Source organism: Cydia splendana, chromosome 2 (genome assembly GCF_910591565.1).
Source record: "Cydia splendana chromosome 2, ilCydSple1.2, whole genome shotgun sequence".
Lineage (NCBI taxonomy): Eukaryota > Metazoa > Arthropoda > Insecta > Lepidoptera > Tortricidae > Cydia > Cydia splendana.
The window spans coordinates 7,711,419-7,726,840 of NC_085961.1; the positions used below are offsets into that span (position 1 = coordinate 7,711,419).

The window sequence follows — 15,422 nt, forward strand, 5'->3', positions numbered from 1 at the left end:
CAAGATTACCAAGTCCAGACGCAAAGGGGAATCCTTTAGCATTTATCTTAACATGCGTGCAAAATATAATATAGGGACCTAAATGATCATGACCTGTTAATAGTACTTCCCCTGTTTGAATGAACTTTAGTGATAAGAAGTAATCCCCGTAACTAGCGCGGCATGTTATCAGGACGTTTTACTTTATTCATAGGTATATTATGTTTGTTATGTATAATTATAATAGTCCATTTATGTACCAAGAGAATCACAAAATTACCAGCCAATGTTATATCAGTTTATATCTGTAATATCACTAAAAATATGGTTCTAAGTATATGTACCTATATATTTTTCTTTATCAAACAAATAATTTGTATTATAGTTTCAAGATATCTGATAGCATAACATAATAATAGATAAGGAAGCTTTAAAATAAATCAATAACTTCAACGCTAATTGGCAACCAATTCAGTGTAAATCCTCACTGGGGATATATTACTCGTGTCTACGTATGCCCTCTATGACCTCATTTCGCTCGTGAGATCATCAAAATCTGTCATGAAATTTATAAAGTTATCGTTTATTACATTTTTAACTAATCCAGTGGCGTAGCGTGAACCAATCTAGCCGTGGGCGAAAACCACATCTGCGAGGCCCTTTTCAATGCGTTTTCCAAAGGTAATATAAAAAGGTTGGCTTTTCGAGGCCCCCCCTAAGTGCGAGGCCGTGGGCGAAGGACCCATTCGCCCACGCCTAGCTACGCCACTTTACTAATCTATAGCACCATCACATTGTTGGCGTAAACAATATGATGATGATGATGATCGATTGATGGTAATCGTGGAGAAGATTTACCATGATAAAAACAATATAGTAAGGCCATAAAATAGTTGTGTGATAAGGGATATACCTAGTTAATTCGAGTAAGGCTTTTAATTTGTGCCATTCTCAACCAAAAGGGTACTTATCGTCGGTTGTCAATAAGGCACTATTTCCATATAGCTTCAATTTGAAATCAACCTTATCGACAAGCGACAAAATGTGGTACCTTTTGGTTGAAAACGTCATATTTTATCTTTGTACAGTACCTAAAATTGCGGTATTCGTTAAACAACCGGTCAAGTGCGAGTCGGAGTCGCGTTCCAAGGGTTCCGTAGGTACATTACTAAATTTTCAACAATGTATTTTTTTATGTGGAACGTGAATGAAATGTCTTTAAAAACCCGTAGGGATCGGATAAAAAACTAAGTAATTAAGTCCGACTCACGCTTGACTGCACCTTTCTAATAGGTTGTCCTGTCATCTATAGGTATACAACTATTTTGTGTATTTTTTTTAAAATTTTAGACCCAGTAGTTTCGGAGATAAGGGGGGGGGGGGGGTACTGGTTGGACAGACAGACAGACAGACGCACGAGTGATCCTATAAGGGTTCAGTTTTTTCCTTCTGAGGTACTGAACCCTAAAAAGTGAGCTGGCTGGAATTGAAAAACTTCCTTAGCAATTAAGGTAATAAATTTAATGAAACTTGTGTATGTTTTGCTATAAATGGCTAACAAACTTCGCAGAGTCCGATTTATGGCTGTAGTGCTATTAGCAGACGTCGGACAGACACAGGTCGGATACTTACAGTAGTTTAACTTCAAATCACTTTGTATTTCTTCCAACCGAAAACCAGGAACCCAATGTGGCGCACGTAACCCCTTGCCTGAGAGAAAAGAGCTAAGAGATTCATAATATTCATATGTAGGTACTGGGGGTCTAGCCATGATGACAATCCTTGATAGAAAACACCAATCAAAACTTAATGGAAATAGGCACCTGAGGGCCTACCCCGAAAACCGAAATTCGCGAATTGCGGGGATCTTTCTCTTTTACTCTAATAAAGGCGTAATTAGAGTGACAGAGAAAGATGCACGCAATTTGCGAATTTCGGTTTTCGCGGTTATAGCTCTGACTGTTCGTAATAGCATCTGTCATCCCTATACGTACATTATTTTTCGATAGGCGTTTGTCAATACGATAGTCATCTTGTCTGACGGCCTACCGCGACCCACGTTCGACGTGTTGCTTATCTGTCACACTTGTAAATTCGTACTAAGTGTGACAGGGAGGCAACACGTCGAACGTGGTTCGCGGTAGGCCCTCAGGGCTCCAGAACTGTGTAAACACGAAATAATTTTAGCACGAGGCAGTAGACCAGTCGTGGGCAAACTTTCTTCATAGGGGGCCCGGAAGTTTAGTAAATTTAAGTGGAGGGCCAGAATTGTAGCCAAAATTTATTTTGATTTGCGATAATCGTGGGACAATGCCATATATTAATTATTTCATAGGACCGGCGGCGGCCGGATAAAATCCACCCGCGGGCCGTACTTTTCCCACCACGGCAGTAGACTGTCGAATGCAGTAAAAGAAGAGGTCCAGTGTACCTACTCGTCTTCATACTACATAAGTAGGCACTTCTTGACATAATTTTCGTGATCATGAGTAGGTAGTCGCTTACTCTTGCATCGGTCGCTAACGTGTTGAGCGCGTACTGCCACTGGGACCTTTGTTCCTATTCTGTAAACCGTTGCGGTGCCATACTGCGTCACCCGTTTTGCGTAGCTTCACCGCGCAGATGTTAAACTGAGCTTATATCCGGAATATCCGGATAATCCGCTAAGTCCGAATGGACGCTGCATGTATAAACGTAAGCGACGGCCCGACGGCCAGTTTATGCTCTTTATTATACGAAAATTTGGTCAGTTTATAATAAACAAACGCTGGATGCGGGTGGCGCAAGACCGGACATTGTGGCACTCTTTGGGGGAGGCCTATGTCCAGCAGTGGACGTCCTCTGGCTGATATGATGATGATGATAATGATGATAATATGCAAATAATTATGCGTTGTAACAGAAATTACTTCAACACCTGTATAAGTAACCAGTGACAAATTATTTAATTTAATTTATTTAGGAAGTAATTTCATATAGTGTACACGCAAAATCAGCTTGAGGATCTTAAATTATTCGTTACTTGCCTACGATGTGTATGTGAGTATTTATATATGGGATACTCCCTACAAAAACCCCAAAGCTTTTACCAATCTATTCTTCTGCTTTTGTGCGGCAGCATAAAACTATGGTTTAAGTTTGTACTACTTCATGGTTTAAGTTCGTACGAAGTAGTACTAATTCAGCGTAGCAGAACAGGCAGAGGATAGTATAGTCATATTTTGAGCTTTATCGCGCATATAGCAGTCTATAATAAGTGTCAAAATAAATCATGGCCCGGATCAAGGGTTTTATTGCCATTTCCTAGTGTTACTCGCACCCAACTGTGATTTTGGAATGGCTCTGTGATAGATAACTATGTTTAACATTTAATTAAGCTTCTCTTGTATAAAACGATTCTTGCTAATTGTGGTTTTACCTTGTGTTTTAATCGACTTCAATCCCAAGAAGGAGGAGGTTCTGTTCTGTACTCGGTTCTGGCCAAGTTCTGGCTATCTTTACAGCCGGGCCGTTTATTGACCATCAATAATAAAACCCATATAGGTTGGTACCTAAGGGTAATTCCCTAAAGGTATATTCCCAAATCAATACCTTAAGCGAACCTCGAACACAAGCACACCCATAAATTAGAGTTGGTCCAAATCTAAATTTAGGGCTGACATGCAATCTTAATTACTATGGCCGATGTAGCCCGAATTTACAACCCCTGACTCCGATATATAACAAGTCAATCGACCAACAACCGTATTGCGTTATGTTTTAGGTTGAATTTTGTTTGTTCAAATGAGTTTCCAAGGATTGAGAGTTCGGCTCCAGTGTGGGGGGAAAGCGGAAAATGCAGAAACGCCAAACATTTTAAGCCTAGCTTTGCATGTTCCAGCTGTTGGGATTGGATTGATGCGGTTTCGGAACTTCTATTCTTAGTGTAAATAGCGTTTTCATATTTGCTATTGGAATATAGGGATGAATAATTTCTCTCTGTATCGGTTTCATGTGGTTTTTGGTGAAATAGAGTGAATGGGTTGTACGTGAATGATAAAGTATTGAAGTCAGTAAAGCAAATGCATCGATATATAGCACAGGTACTGTCCGAAGAATGCCGTTTCACGTCCAGTCCAGACAACTGCGTATAATTTGTGTAAATCTGTTTGTACATACCTACCGTCGTCATCTAGTTGGACCACCAGAGTACCTATGCCGTCCAAACTGCACGATTGTCACCCAAACGGATTACGTGCCCGAGCATTTCCTCTTATGATATCTGGCTCGGATACCAACTGATTTGGTTTTTCTACGACTATAACTATTTGCTAGTTAGATGATCCTTTTGTCCTTACTGAAGCTATCAACACGGCGACCATGCGAGCCGTCGCATGCCGATCAGACAAGAACGGTCGCTGACAATTATGCTAATACATTAGTATAGTTGTGTCAATATGCTTGTCGGCTCTAATATTCGTTTCCTATTATTTGAACAAAGAATAAAGATCGACATTCCTACGTTCCCTACGCTCGAACCCAAAAAAATTGTCAAGGGACCGCCGACGTCTCGTTATGTAAGAGGTACTTTGCGTGAGCTGAAGTAAGCACTTCATTCACATCAAGCCGACTGACTGCTTTATAAGAACGCCAGGGGATACCGGTAAACCATGATAGAATACAATAGAATAGAATAATTTATTCTGCCGCTGTCAGTGACTGGTATCGTACCTACCTATATACCTATATTTTCCATTGCATACTTAATTCCAAAAATGTACATGTTACTAGCTGTTACACATCGTTAAATTCGAAAATTAACCGTTTGCAATAATCGATTAAAAGCTAGTTAACTAGTTAGTTATGACTAGCGGCTTGAATTAATGTAACTACCCCCGAAATTGCCAGACGTCTTACTGGAATTGCCTTCCAGTTCAAGCCTATTAGCATGAACCGGGATTAAATCAGAGGGCCTACCGCGAACACTGAAGCTCGCAAATTGCGGGCGTCTTTCCCTGTCACTCTAATTACGACTTAATTGGAGTAAAAGAGAAAGATGCCCGCAATTTGCGAACTTCGGTGGTCGCAGTAGGCCCTCAGATAAAGAGGGCTGTTCATTTAGGACGGTAGGATATTCGCTACACATGTTACCTTTGGATATTTAGCTCCGGCTTTAAATACAATCAAACGTAAGCCTATAGGTATTTATTTCAGGATGAATTTTTGACGACATCATAGTCATACTAATTTTGGACGTTTTTATTTGTCGAAGAGCTTCAATTTGAGATTAAAAAAAGCCACTTTGCGTGGTAGAAACCCAAATAAATTATTATTTTCGAAGCTCCCCATACAGCCCACACTTAGGAGCCGAGGCAAAATAAGGTTTGTTAAAAAATCTACTGGGGTGCTCAAAAAATCGCAAAAGTCTATTACCGCCTTGCAAAGCCGCTTACTTCAATCTCAAAGTGCACTTTTTTTCGTAATGGCTAATTCCCTCTATGACGTCATGGCATGCTAATACGTTCCTTTTCATATCTGTAAAGTGGAATGTGATTTTTGTAGGTACTAAATGCCATTTTTCGATTTGGTCCGGCAATATTCGAGAAAAACCAACCACAAACTAGAAGTAATTGCACCGTTGTTGTTAATGTTGTTTTGTTGCGTAGTTTTTGGTTCTAAAAGTAGAGTTTGTGCCGAAAGTGATGTTTGCGAATATTGCGAAGAGATGAAATGCACAGTATTTTTCTCTGACATTTTTCTGTTACAAAATGTTGGCAGAAATGTTGTTCGTTATAAGCAACGTAAAGATAGAGTAAAAATCATTACGTTCATTCGTTACGGTCTAAACAAGTCAGTTATTAAAATATGTTTTTTTTTAACTAGCTTTCATTTAATACCCATATTGCTATGGTAAGAAAAAACACAACCCCCTTATATTAATTTGCGGGAGCCATTGTCAAAATTTATATAATAGTCACTTAGCACAATTCTGACGAATTTAACGACACCTCATATGTTAAAAACCGTCCAGCCGTTACGGGTAATATTTTCTGACGCAGTCGGATAAAAGTACGTAGTACGATTTTACTCTCGTTACTGAATGGGATTTTAAAAGTCTTCCAATCTGTTGCCAGTAACTGCACTTACATAGATAGGTAGACATAGATAGATAGGTAGCCTACCTACAGAAATCAAACGGTGAATTTAATTTGTAAGTTGTAAGTTTTTTATTGTTGATAAGTAAGTAAGTAAGTAAGTAAATATTCTTTATTGCACCAATAATTATACATTTTACATACATGTAAAACTACAAAGAAATTTTAACGGAAAAATAGAACCAGGTAACAACAGGCGGTCTTATCGCTAAAGAGCGATCTCTTCCAGACAACCTGTGTCAGGTAATTAAAGTAGGTATGCGGTCCACGGAACTCTCCTTTATTCAGAATGTAAAAATCTCAACTTGCCTTGTTCTTGATATGATACGTACTTGACACAAGTCCCCGTGCATCTCACTCGCGCTTATTGCTGCATTTGTGGCTGCACATTTGCTAAAGTTCAGAAACGCAAATACCTATACATATTCTTAAGTACAGGCCTTATAAGTTAATTTGAGTTGTTGAAACCATTTCATTTCAGAGCTAAGGAGAAACTTGTTAATGCACGTTCCCCGATCTGTACGCTAATGCTTGAAAAAACTATGTGGATACAAATAGGAGCGACCCACATTCCAACTGTAAGCCCCAGTTTCTGAGCTGTTCTTGCAATAGGCGAGGATGCGTTCTAAATGAACCAGTTTAAACGAAATGTCCGGACTCACATACGTAGTACGGATTTGTACTATTTAGGCTTTCACTGAGGGCTGTTCTCGGGTCAGATTCAATAGAAAAGATTTTGCAGAATGATCATGTATTTTACTCCAAAAGGATTCAAAAATTTTGGTATTGAAATTCGATAATAAGCGATATCTTGTGGGTATTTAAGGCAGCAGAACTGCTTGGTAAAATACATAGCTACTTACTCGTATTTTAGCATTGGTTAAACGAGCGTGTGCGATTTTCAAACAAGGTTATGTTCGAATATGAGTTCTGAACCTAAATATGAAATATCGGTTGATATTTCCGAGACCAAACTGGACATAACCTAACAATGCCTCATTTATCATAGCATAGGCCGATTCTGATTTGTTACCAGATTTCTTTACCAGAGATGTCACTGTTGACAGATCTAATCTACAACAGTTTCAGAATAAGAATTTAAAATCAGAATCAAGCAGGCAGGCATCGATTAGAATATAACGCAAGATGGCAGTCGTCCTGCGACGAATCTGAAGGTAGAATTAGACGGACCAGGGGTTTGTTACCGAAGTCGCAACTTCTATAGGATCCAGAGGTCTCGTATTCAAAGATTTCAAAGATCAGAGGTGTATCCGAGACCAAACTGGACATAACCTTACAATGCCTCATTTATCATAGCATAGGCCGATTCTGATTTGTTACCAGATTTCTTTACCAGAGATGTCACTGTTGACAGATCTAATCTACAACAGTTTCAGAATAAGAAATTAAAATCAGAATCAAGCAGGCAGGCATCGATTAGAATATAACGCAAGATGGCAGTCGTCCTGCGACGAATCTGAAGGTAGAATTAGACGGACCAGGGGTTTGTTACCGAAGTCGCAACTTCTATAGGATCCAGAGGTCTCGTATTCAAAGATTTCAAAGATCAGAGGTGTAGGCGCACAGTCGCCTACGCTGGGTAGGCGATGGGAATAGGGGAAAGCTCACTGGCTGCAAACACGTAGCTCCAGCAACCAGTGCAGTGAGGGCCAGCTTAAACGTCGAGCCACGATTTATAAAACTTTTACTAAACCTCACTGTTCTGAATTTTACACACACATGAAAATAAGTACATTAATTTAAAAATTAAATTTTATTTTCAATCCATTAGGTAGTAAAACAGTCTTTGCGAGTATGGCTTAGGATTAATAGGTTATTCTTAATGTAAACAATACTCTAAAAATGTACTATTTATTTAGTTAATGGCAGTATTTTCGCCTCGTCGGACATTTAGTGCCTTGTATCTTATCTTTAACATAGAGGTAAAGCAAAAATTATGCAAGTGTTAGCCATCAAAATTTGAGTCTAATTTTGGATAAATTCAAATTTTATGGCTGCAGAGACTTACACTAGTTACAAATCATTTGTGCGGTGCCGCCGGCTTGTGTGCGACGTCAGCCGAAAGCTGACAATGTACCTACAGTCAACCAAATTGATTTCTATGCCACTATAGAACCCTGTAGCTGTAACTACTACATAGATACATTACGGCGCCGTCAGCTAAAACTTTCGTTTTGACTATGACGTCGACACTGTTCTATGATTTTTGCGTTTGTTTGGCTTGCCGCCGGTGTGCGACACAGCTCCGTCGGCCAATACTTGGCATGGCTTTAAAATTTGCTTTCTATCTGCGCGTTGACAGTAACATCAGGCTTGCCATTGCCGCCGCTCAAGGAGCCTCCAGCTGACACCTGCGTGTTCTTATCTACTTTCCATACTCCCGCGCCGCTCGCTTCCACCTGCGAAACATAACGACCAATCAGTATGGCAAATGATAAATAGTAAATAAATACTGCTTATTATTTCTTTGACAAAACTAGCACCGAGAGAAGAACTTCTTACTAATTAAAGTATACGATAAAACAAAACTATAGTTTGACAAGAGTCGATTGTCAGTGGAGTGTAAGCAGAGGGAATCATACTTAATTACTTAGGTACTGTGTATTTCTTATGTTAGTAAGATAACCCAAAAGGAAAATTAAAGAGGCATAGATTTATTTTTACTGTTACTGACAAAATTGCCAGTCTTTTTGGGGTGCTAAACACTAGTCTATTGAACTGCTTGGAAAGTGTTACAAAGAGTCAGAATGGGGGTCTCAAAATCTTAAATGAGTTAAGTTTTTGTCCGCAAAAGTAATAGGGTTGGCTCTATATAGGAGTTGTCTAAGCATCAAACTACACAAATTTTATGAACACTCACAGTGGTTTTTCCATGAATCTGCTTGCTGATGTCCACGGAGGCTTTGGCGTTGTCATTGGCCCAGTTCAGCTTGCCCCCGAAGTGGCTGGTGTCCCCAGCTGGGCTCAGTACTCGGGTACCGTACGCCTGCCCGTCCATCTTGCCCCGCGCGTCGTTGAAGATGGTGCCTTGGTAACCTGCCTTGCCCTATAAAGATGGCCATAAAGCTTATTAATAGGTACTCCTGCCGGTCACATGGAGTAACTGATTACAATTATACCACTTATCTTCAAACATTTTTCTCTACGTACCTAGTTACCTTACATTATGTCAATTATTGGTACTTATATAGGAATTACAATAAACGAAAAAATCGTCATTAGATGCTAAGCTTAAATGCCCTAATTGTAGATAAAATTCCTCTCGACTTAGCGTTTGTTACGCTTAGATTCTTTGCTACGTGCTATAGGTAAAACTTATTCTCAGAGCAGAGCTATAACCGCGAACACCAAAGGTCGCAAATTGCGAAATTCGGTGGTCGCGGTAGGCCCTCAGCTTTCCGGCATTCTATGTGATATTTCCTAATTTTAAAATCGTAATTGCTCTCTAAATACGTAAATAAGTAGCGCTAAGTAAATCTTACAAATAGCCCCTGGTCGTTGCTGCCCAAAGTGCCGAAGACATTGCCGTTACCCACTGGTTTGTTCCATGTAACGCCATTGTTACTGTTTCGAAGTGCCCTGCCCCAGACATTGCTATAAAGGTCCCTGGAAAAGAAAATTACAAATAAATACACAAATGAAGTAGATACTGTTTATAAAAGTGAACTAGCGAATAATATTGCAAACGATTTGTTTTATAGTTTGGCGTAAATAGCAACGTTGCCACTATTTTTACGGTTCATATTCCTTCTTACTGCATTTAGCGAATCAAGGTATTATAGTTAGTTGTTATTATTTGTACTTACTTATCCCTTCCATCAGGTAGGAGCCACACTTGAGCTAAAGCCACGCTCATCAAAGCTGCTATAAAAACAAATATGGAATACTGCATTTCTGAAAAAAGAAACATTTACATTAAATATGAATTGAACGTCGGGCTTTTTAAATTTTGAAACATGTTTTTAAAGTCAGTTGAAACATGATAATATGAGTCATATGACTTACTAGCTAATAGTAGGGTTCGCAACGTAAGAAAAGTGTCTTTCAACTGTGTTCGAATGACAGGTTCTGGCGTTTATATGCTAAAATAAAAGGAAGGGTAAAGTCCCTGCCTTCGCTCCGAGGGGAATTACCTACAGTTTCGATAGAGCCGCAGTGAAATTTATCGCAGTGCAATTAATAAATAGGAGGCAGGTAAATCACCTAATGGTAAGCAGTTACCGTCGCATATGGACAACTGTAACGCAAGAGGGGATATATACAAGTGAGTTGCCAGCCTAATAATGATAATGGGGTACCTACTAGTAAAATATAATAATATATGTTTATACCGAATAGGGATAATAAAACTGCAATCATTTGTTATTATTACCTATTTCACGGTCAATTCATAACAAGGTTAAATAACGTCAAGTTCATAATTAAGTCAAATGTTATCGTAAGTTAGCCTAACGTCGTCTCCCGTCACTATACTCCAGTATGGTAACTTTACAAAAATACGGGTCCTATTTAGCATTAAATAAGTTACGTAGGTACAATAAATGGCTACCGTATCACTATTTTGCAATCTGACGTCTCAACTATCAGATTTTGCAAATCCATATTTTGCATTAGGGTGGTATTCCATCTATCCAATTTCTTTGTCCAATGTGTATTGCGTCTCACATTTTGCTTTAATGAGAGAGTGAGACGCACTGATATTGGACAAAGAAATTGAAGAGGTGGAATCCAATGTAGAATCATGCAAAATTGAACATTTGAACTTTGACATTCAGTCTGATTCTGCCATTTCCAGTAGTCTAATAGAGTGTCCCATTTGTATGAATTTGAAGATATTCACAAACCGATGACTACCATAATTTGTACTAGTTTATTCAATAAAATGTAATAAATTGGATCTAAAAGATTAATTAATTCTTTGTTTCATTATTATTTGCTTATGACGTCATCGTACAAGCGGGAATGACCCCGACTACAAGCAACTATCCGATCACATTGACGTGACTCACAGAGTTTATAGAAATAATGGTTCTTTACCGCGAGGGACTTACCATTTGCCCGATTTGCCGAGTTTCGTATATATGTCGTAGTCAGATCGTATAATCCGCCGTATTACATTACGGCTAGCCGTTATCAAAAACAGGGGCGTTTTGAAATGCGGCGGTTCGACGATTAGCCGGATTGTCATTGCGATACGTTCTTCAATAAGGCGGCCAACGTTTAGCCGCATCGTACTACTATTTTAGATTGTAGAGTGACCAGTTCTTTCGGTCGCCTACGTAACCGGAGTTTGACAATGTTTGCAATTTAATTTATTTTTACCATGGTCCCACCGCACTACATGTGTTTCTTTTCCAAAACATTTCCTTCACAACTTAAATAGACGGAGCCCCGCAAGCGGGGCTCCTATTTCTGGGCGGTTTGCCCTTCGGGCATCTGAAGCTACCTAACGAACCTAACCTACTTACCTACCTACGCTTTTTTCCCCAAAGTGTAATGTTTTCACGGACGTCTCACTAAATCAATAGGTAGGTAGGTTAGGTTCGTTAGGTAGCTTCAGATGCCCGAAGGGCAAACCGCTCAGAAATAGGAGCCCCGCGAAGCGGGGCTCCGTCTAGTTAAGTTGCGAAAGAAATGTTTTTTGAAAAGAAACAGTCCGACGAACTCCAGATTTGATGGACACCCCAGCGTTTGTCAGGCAGCGCCACGGGTGTTAAAAATGGGAACTAAAAACTGTCAAAGCGGCGGCTAATGACTCGCTGTATTACATTACGGCTAGCCGTGTTGAAGAACGTATGGCGCCGAATACATTCCGGCGGATTCTCATTCAGCCGCATTCAATCCGGCTAATCGTTAAACCGCCGCATTTCAAAACGCCCCTGTTTTTGAAAACGGCTAGGCGTAATGTAATACGGCGGATTATACGATCCGACTGCGACATATACACGGTGTGGCCTGTAACATGAGCAAAGAATTAAAACATAGATTGTACTCCTCAAACGGTGACACTTTTGTTCAACAACTTTTAAAAATTATGAAGTATTTAGACTCCCTATTTTTCATACAAAATAAATATTATCTTCAATGGACGCCATCGCCACGCCATATTATTGTGATTGACGTTGCTTGTCACGCCTTAAACATAACAAAATTCGCAATACATTGCGTCTTAGAATAAACTTTAAAGTGTAATAAAAATCAAACCACAAGTTATTTTTAAAAGTCGCTGAACAAATGTTGGTCAGTATGAGGAGTACAGCCTACAGTTTAATTTTTTGCTCATGTTACAGGCCACACCCGGTATATATATGCCAGGCAATAACTGCCTACATACACTACGGAAGAAGCTTTCTTACATTAAGTACGAAACCCATCTCCTAGAGTAGGTACGTTGTTTGTTTTTTATTATACCTACTTTTTTTCCGACTGTAAGATAAGACGGGCATTTATTATTAGAATATACACGGTGGCTAAAAACATTTTTTTTCGCGATTTCGGGGTTGGTCCCATAGTAGAAGTTGCTCAGTATAATCCCAAAACCTCCCTGGCAACGGGAATGCAGTTATTTTTTAGCAATCCTGTATATTACAAATATACATATGTAACCTAATTGTTAGCAGTAAATCTTTAGGAGTGCATGTTTATTATTAAATTATTTTTCAGAAAAAAAATGCAGTCGAGCCTTACTATTTTGGTTGCATTGGTGTGCGTAGCGATGGCCCAAGTGTCGGTCCCTCCGGGTTACAAAGAAAGGTAAAAAAAGAGTAGCTACCTATTTATTTACCATTTCAATCTTTAATATATTTATATGCTTACATTCTCTAGTATTTTACTGTAGAGACATTTTCAAACTCGCAGAATCTATTCAGTATTACCAGTAGTCCTTCAGAACTAATGTTACCTACTATATTAAAATATTAGCGCACTTGTTTAGGTATCCTAACTATTACCCGTGGGCCAAAAACGCCCGTCACGCAAGAGACGTCACGTGGGATAGATCAGTCGGCGACGGCAAGGTATTCGGAACATTGGGATCTACCGACCAGGGGCTATTCGTAAGTATATTTATGTTAAAGTGCCTTTTATTCCCGTTTTACCGTTTGCTTGCCTAAAATTCGTCTATGTTTGTTTGACGCAGGCGAAAAGAAAATTATTAGGATTTCTGCCTCACCACGCAATTCAGCTATAATAAGTCATTGGAAAATCAGCTTGAATTTTGAACTATGACGCATAAATGCTTAAAAATGGCTGTAACGATTGTCATGTGTGATGTGGTGGGGATAGGGTATAAATTGTCTCAAAGTACATATATTAGTGGAAATCCTCTTTTATGTATTATTTAATTGTGATATAAAATTTTATAGGTACATTTTCTAGTCCAGTTTTATGTCCTATGTCTTTCGTTTCCCAGAATGATGCATAGGATATCCAGTTTTTGACTCAAGCTATTATCCCAACTTACCTCTCTAACCTCAGGGCAAGGCAGGCTACAAAGAGACCGTCTTCAACGACGCGCGGGGCAAGTTGGACGCGCAAGCTTACGGAAGCCGCGTGCTAGGCCCCGCCGGAGACTCCAGCCACTTCGGGGGCAAACTCGACTGGGCCAATGACAACGCCAAAGCTGCCTTGGACATCAGCAAGCAGATTCATGGAAAAACCACGGTAAGTGTATTTGAAATTAGTCTAATTACGCATCTGCATATTGTATATTGACGTGATAACGTCTTATAAATCGATGAACACCGGTAGCATGCACGAAAAAGTGTCACGTTGTGGACAGATCTCCATGGTAACGCTGTGGACAGATCTCCATGGTAACGCTGTGGACAGATCTCCATGGTAACGACAGATCTCCAAATTGATTTATTGAAATCTCGAACGCAACGACCGACTGCTCACGCTCGGCTCTTTTAATTTAGGTTCATCCAGATTAATCCTGTAAACTCTTCCCTTGTAACTTGCTTTCCTGGTAGTTTGCATCGTCACTTGTTTTTTAATCAACCTCGAAAATATTCAATTCGATTGACTCAACGACAGTTTGGGACCATAATATTGTACAGCGAGCGCATTGGATTCATCCCCTTTCATTTTAGAGCTCCGTACAAAACTTTGTTGACGGAGCTCTTATGGGATATTTGGTCTTGCAAATCGGTTAAATGCGATATGAGATAAGGACAAGTGTCTCCTAATTGCAAGGTGTCTTAACATTGTTCATATTGACAGGTGGACGCAAGCGGTGCGGGAGTATGGAACCTGGATAAGAACACGCAGTTTTCAGCCGGTGGCGGCGTGTCACACACCGGCAGTGGCAAGCCAGACGTCAACGTCAAAGCACAGATAGAACACAAGTTTTAACAGCAACTGCGTGCAAATGTTAACATATTCACTGCCCCCGACGCACATGTGCGTCCACCGTCATACAAGTTTGTTCCTAGGCCATGCCCCTGGCAGTGAATGCTTTAAAGCCTGACCAGTAATATATGATCACTGTCAAGAGGGCGCTGTTATTCTCATGTATAGGGTGATAGTTCAGTATAGTATGAAAAAAATAGTTCAAGTGAAATTCCGCAACATGGCGCGTGATCTTATATTCCTGGTCACGTATTACAATACGTACAACACACAGAGGAGAGCTGGGTGGATCAACTATTACTGGGTGTCTAGGACACTCTTTTAAGACATGGTTTTATAGGATCAAAATAAAATTCTGAAAACATACATTATGTGGTTGTTCCATGTTTTTCATAAAAGGTCCTGGGATCTTAAGTAAATTGAAAGCAAAATGTGTTAATACATATTACATTACAACTTTTAACAATCTAAGTAAATAACACCCAGAAAATAATTGAACCAGACAGCTTAGTGTTCAATTAGTTATACACAGAATCAATGTGTCATGAAATTATACCAAATGTGATCGTATGTGCTCGTAGTTTAATTTGACTTGTTTACTAATTTCATGCTATTTAAAGTATTAATCGCCTGTTTAGTAAATAACTGTTTTAATACCATTACATATTATATGAATATATATTATATTCCAAATTTTTGTTATGAATTTCACATTGCCTCTATGTTTTTTAGCTTAACATTATTTAAAATTGAAGTCATTGCAGGATAAAAGTTCCGAATTTCGAAATAAGAGAAACACACTTTTTCACACAGTCTACACAAAAAAACGTTCCTTTAATCTCCTACACGGCACGTTGACCGCATCACAAAACACACTACGTTGAGCGATGACAAAAATGTATTTCGGCCGTTTGTTTCACGTTTCAAATAGAAATT

General features: G+C 39.3%; 2 protein-coding genes across 2 annotated transcripts; one reads left to right on the plus strand and one right to left on the minus strand.

Annotated features, from left to right (window-relative positions):
• Positions 1-8,353: 8,353 nt before the first annotated feature.
• On the minus strand, positions 8,354-10,265 carry LOC134803127 (gloverin-like). The gene is made up of 5 exons (XM_063775838.1): positions 10,140-10,265; positions 9,941-10,028; positions 9,617-9,740; positions 8,995-9,180; positions 8,354-8,533 (listed from the first exon to the last, which is right to left on the minus strand). Exons 2-5 carry the CDS (start codon positions 10,024-10,026, stop codon positions 8,405-8,407), a joined length of 525 nt encoding a protein of 174 aa, XP_063631908.1. The 5' UTR covers positions 10,027-10,028; positions 10,140-10,265; the 3' UTR covers positions 8,354-8,404.
• A 2,209-nt stretch (positions 10,266-12,474) lies between these two features.
• LOC134803136 (gloverin-like) lies at positions 12,475-14,490 on the plus strand. The gene is made up of 5 exons (XM_063775845.1): positions 12,475-12,520; positions 12,798-12,887; positions 13,069-13,189; positions 13,611-13,796; positions 14,358-14,490. Exons 2-5 carry the CDS (start codon positions 12,805-12,807, stop codon positions 14,487-14,489), a joined length of 522 nt encoding a protein of 173 aa, XP_063631915.1. The 5' UTR covers positions 12,475-12,520; positions 12,798-12,804; the 3' UTR covers position 14,490.
• The last annotated feature ends 932 nt before the right edge of the window (positions 14,491-15,422 follow it).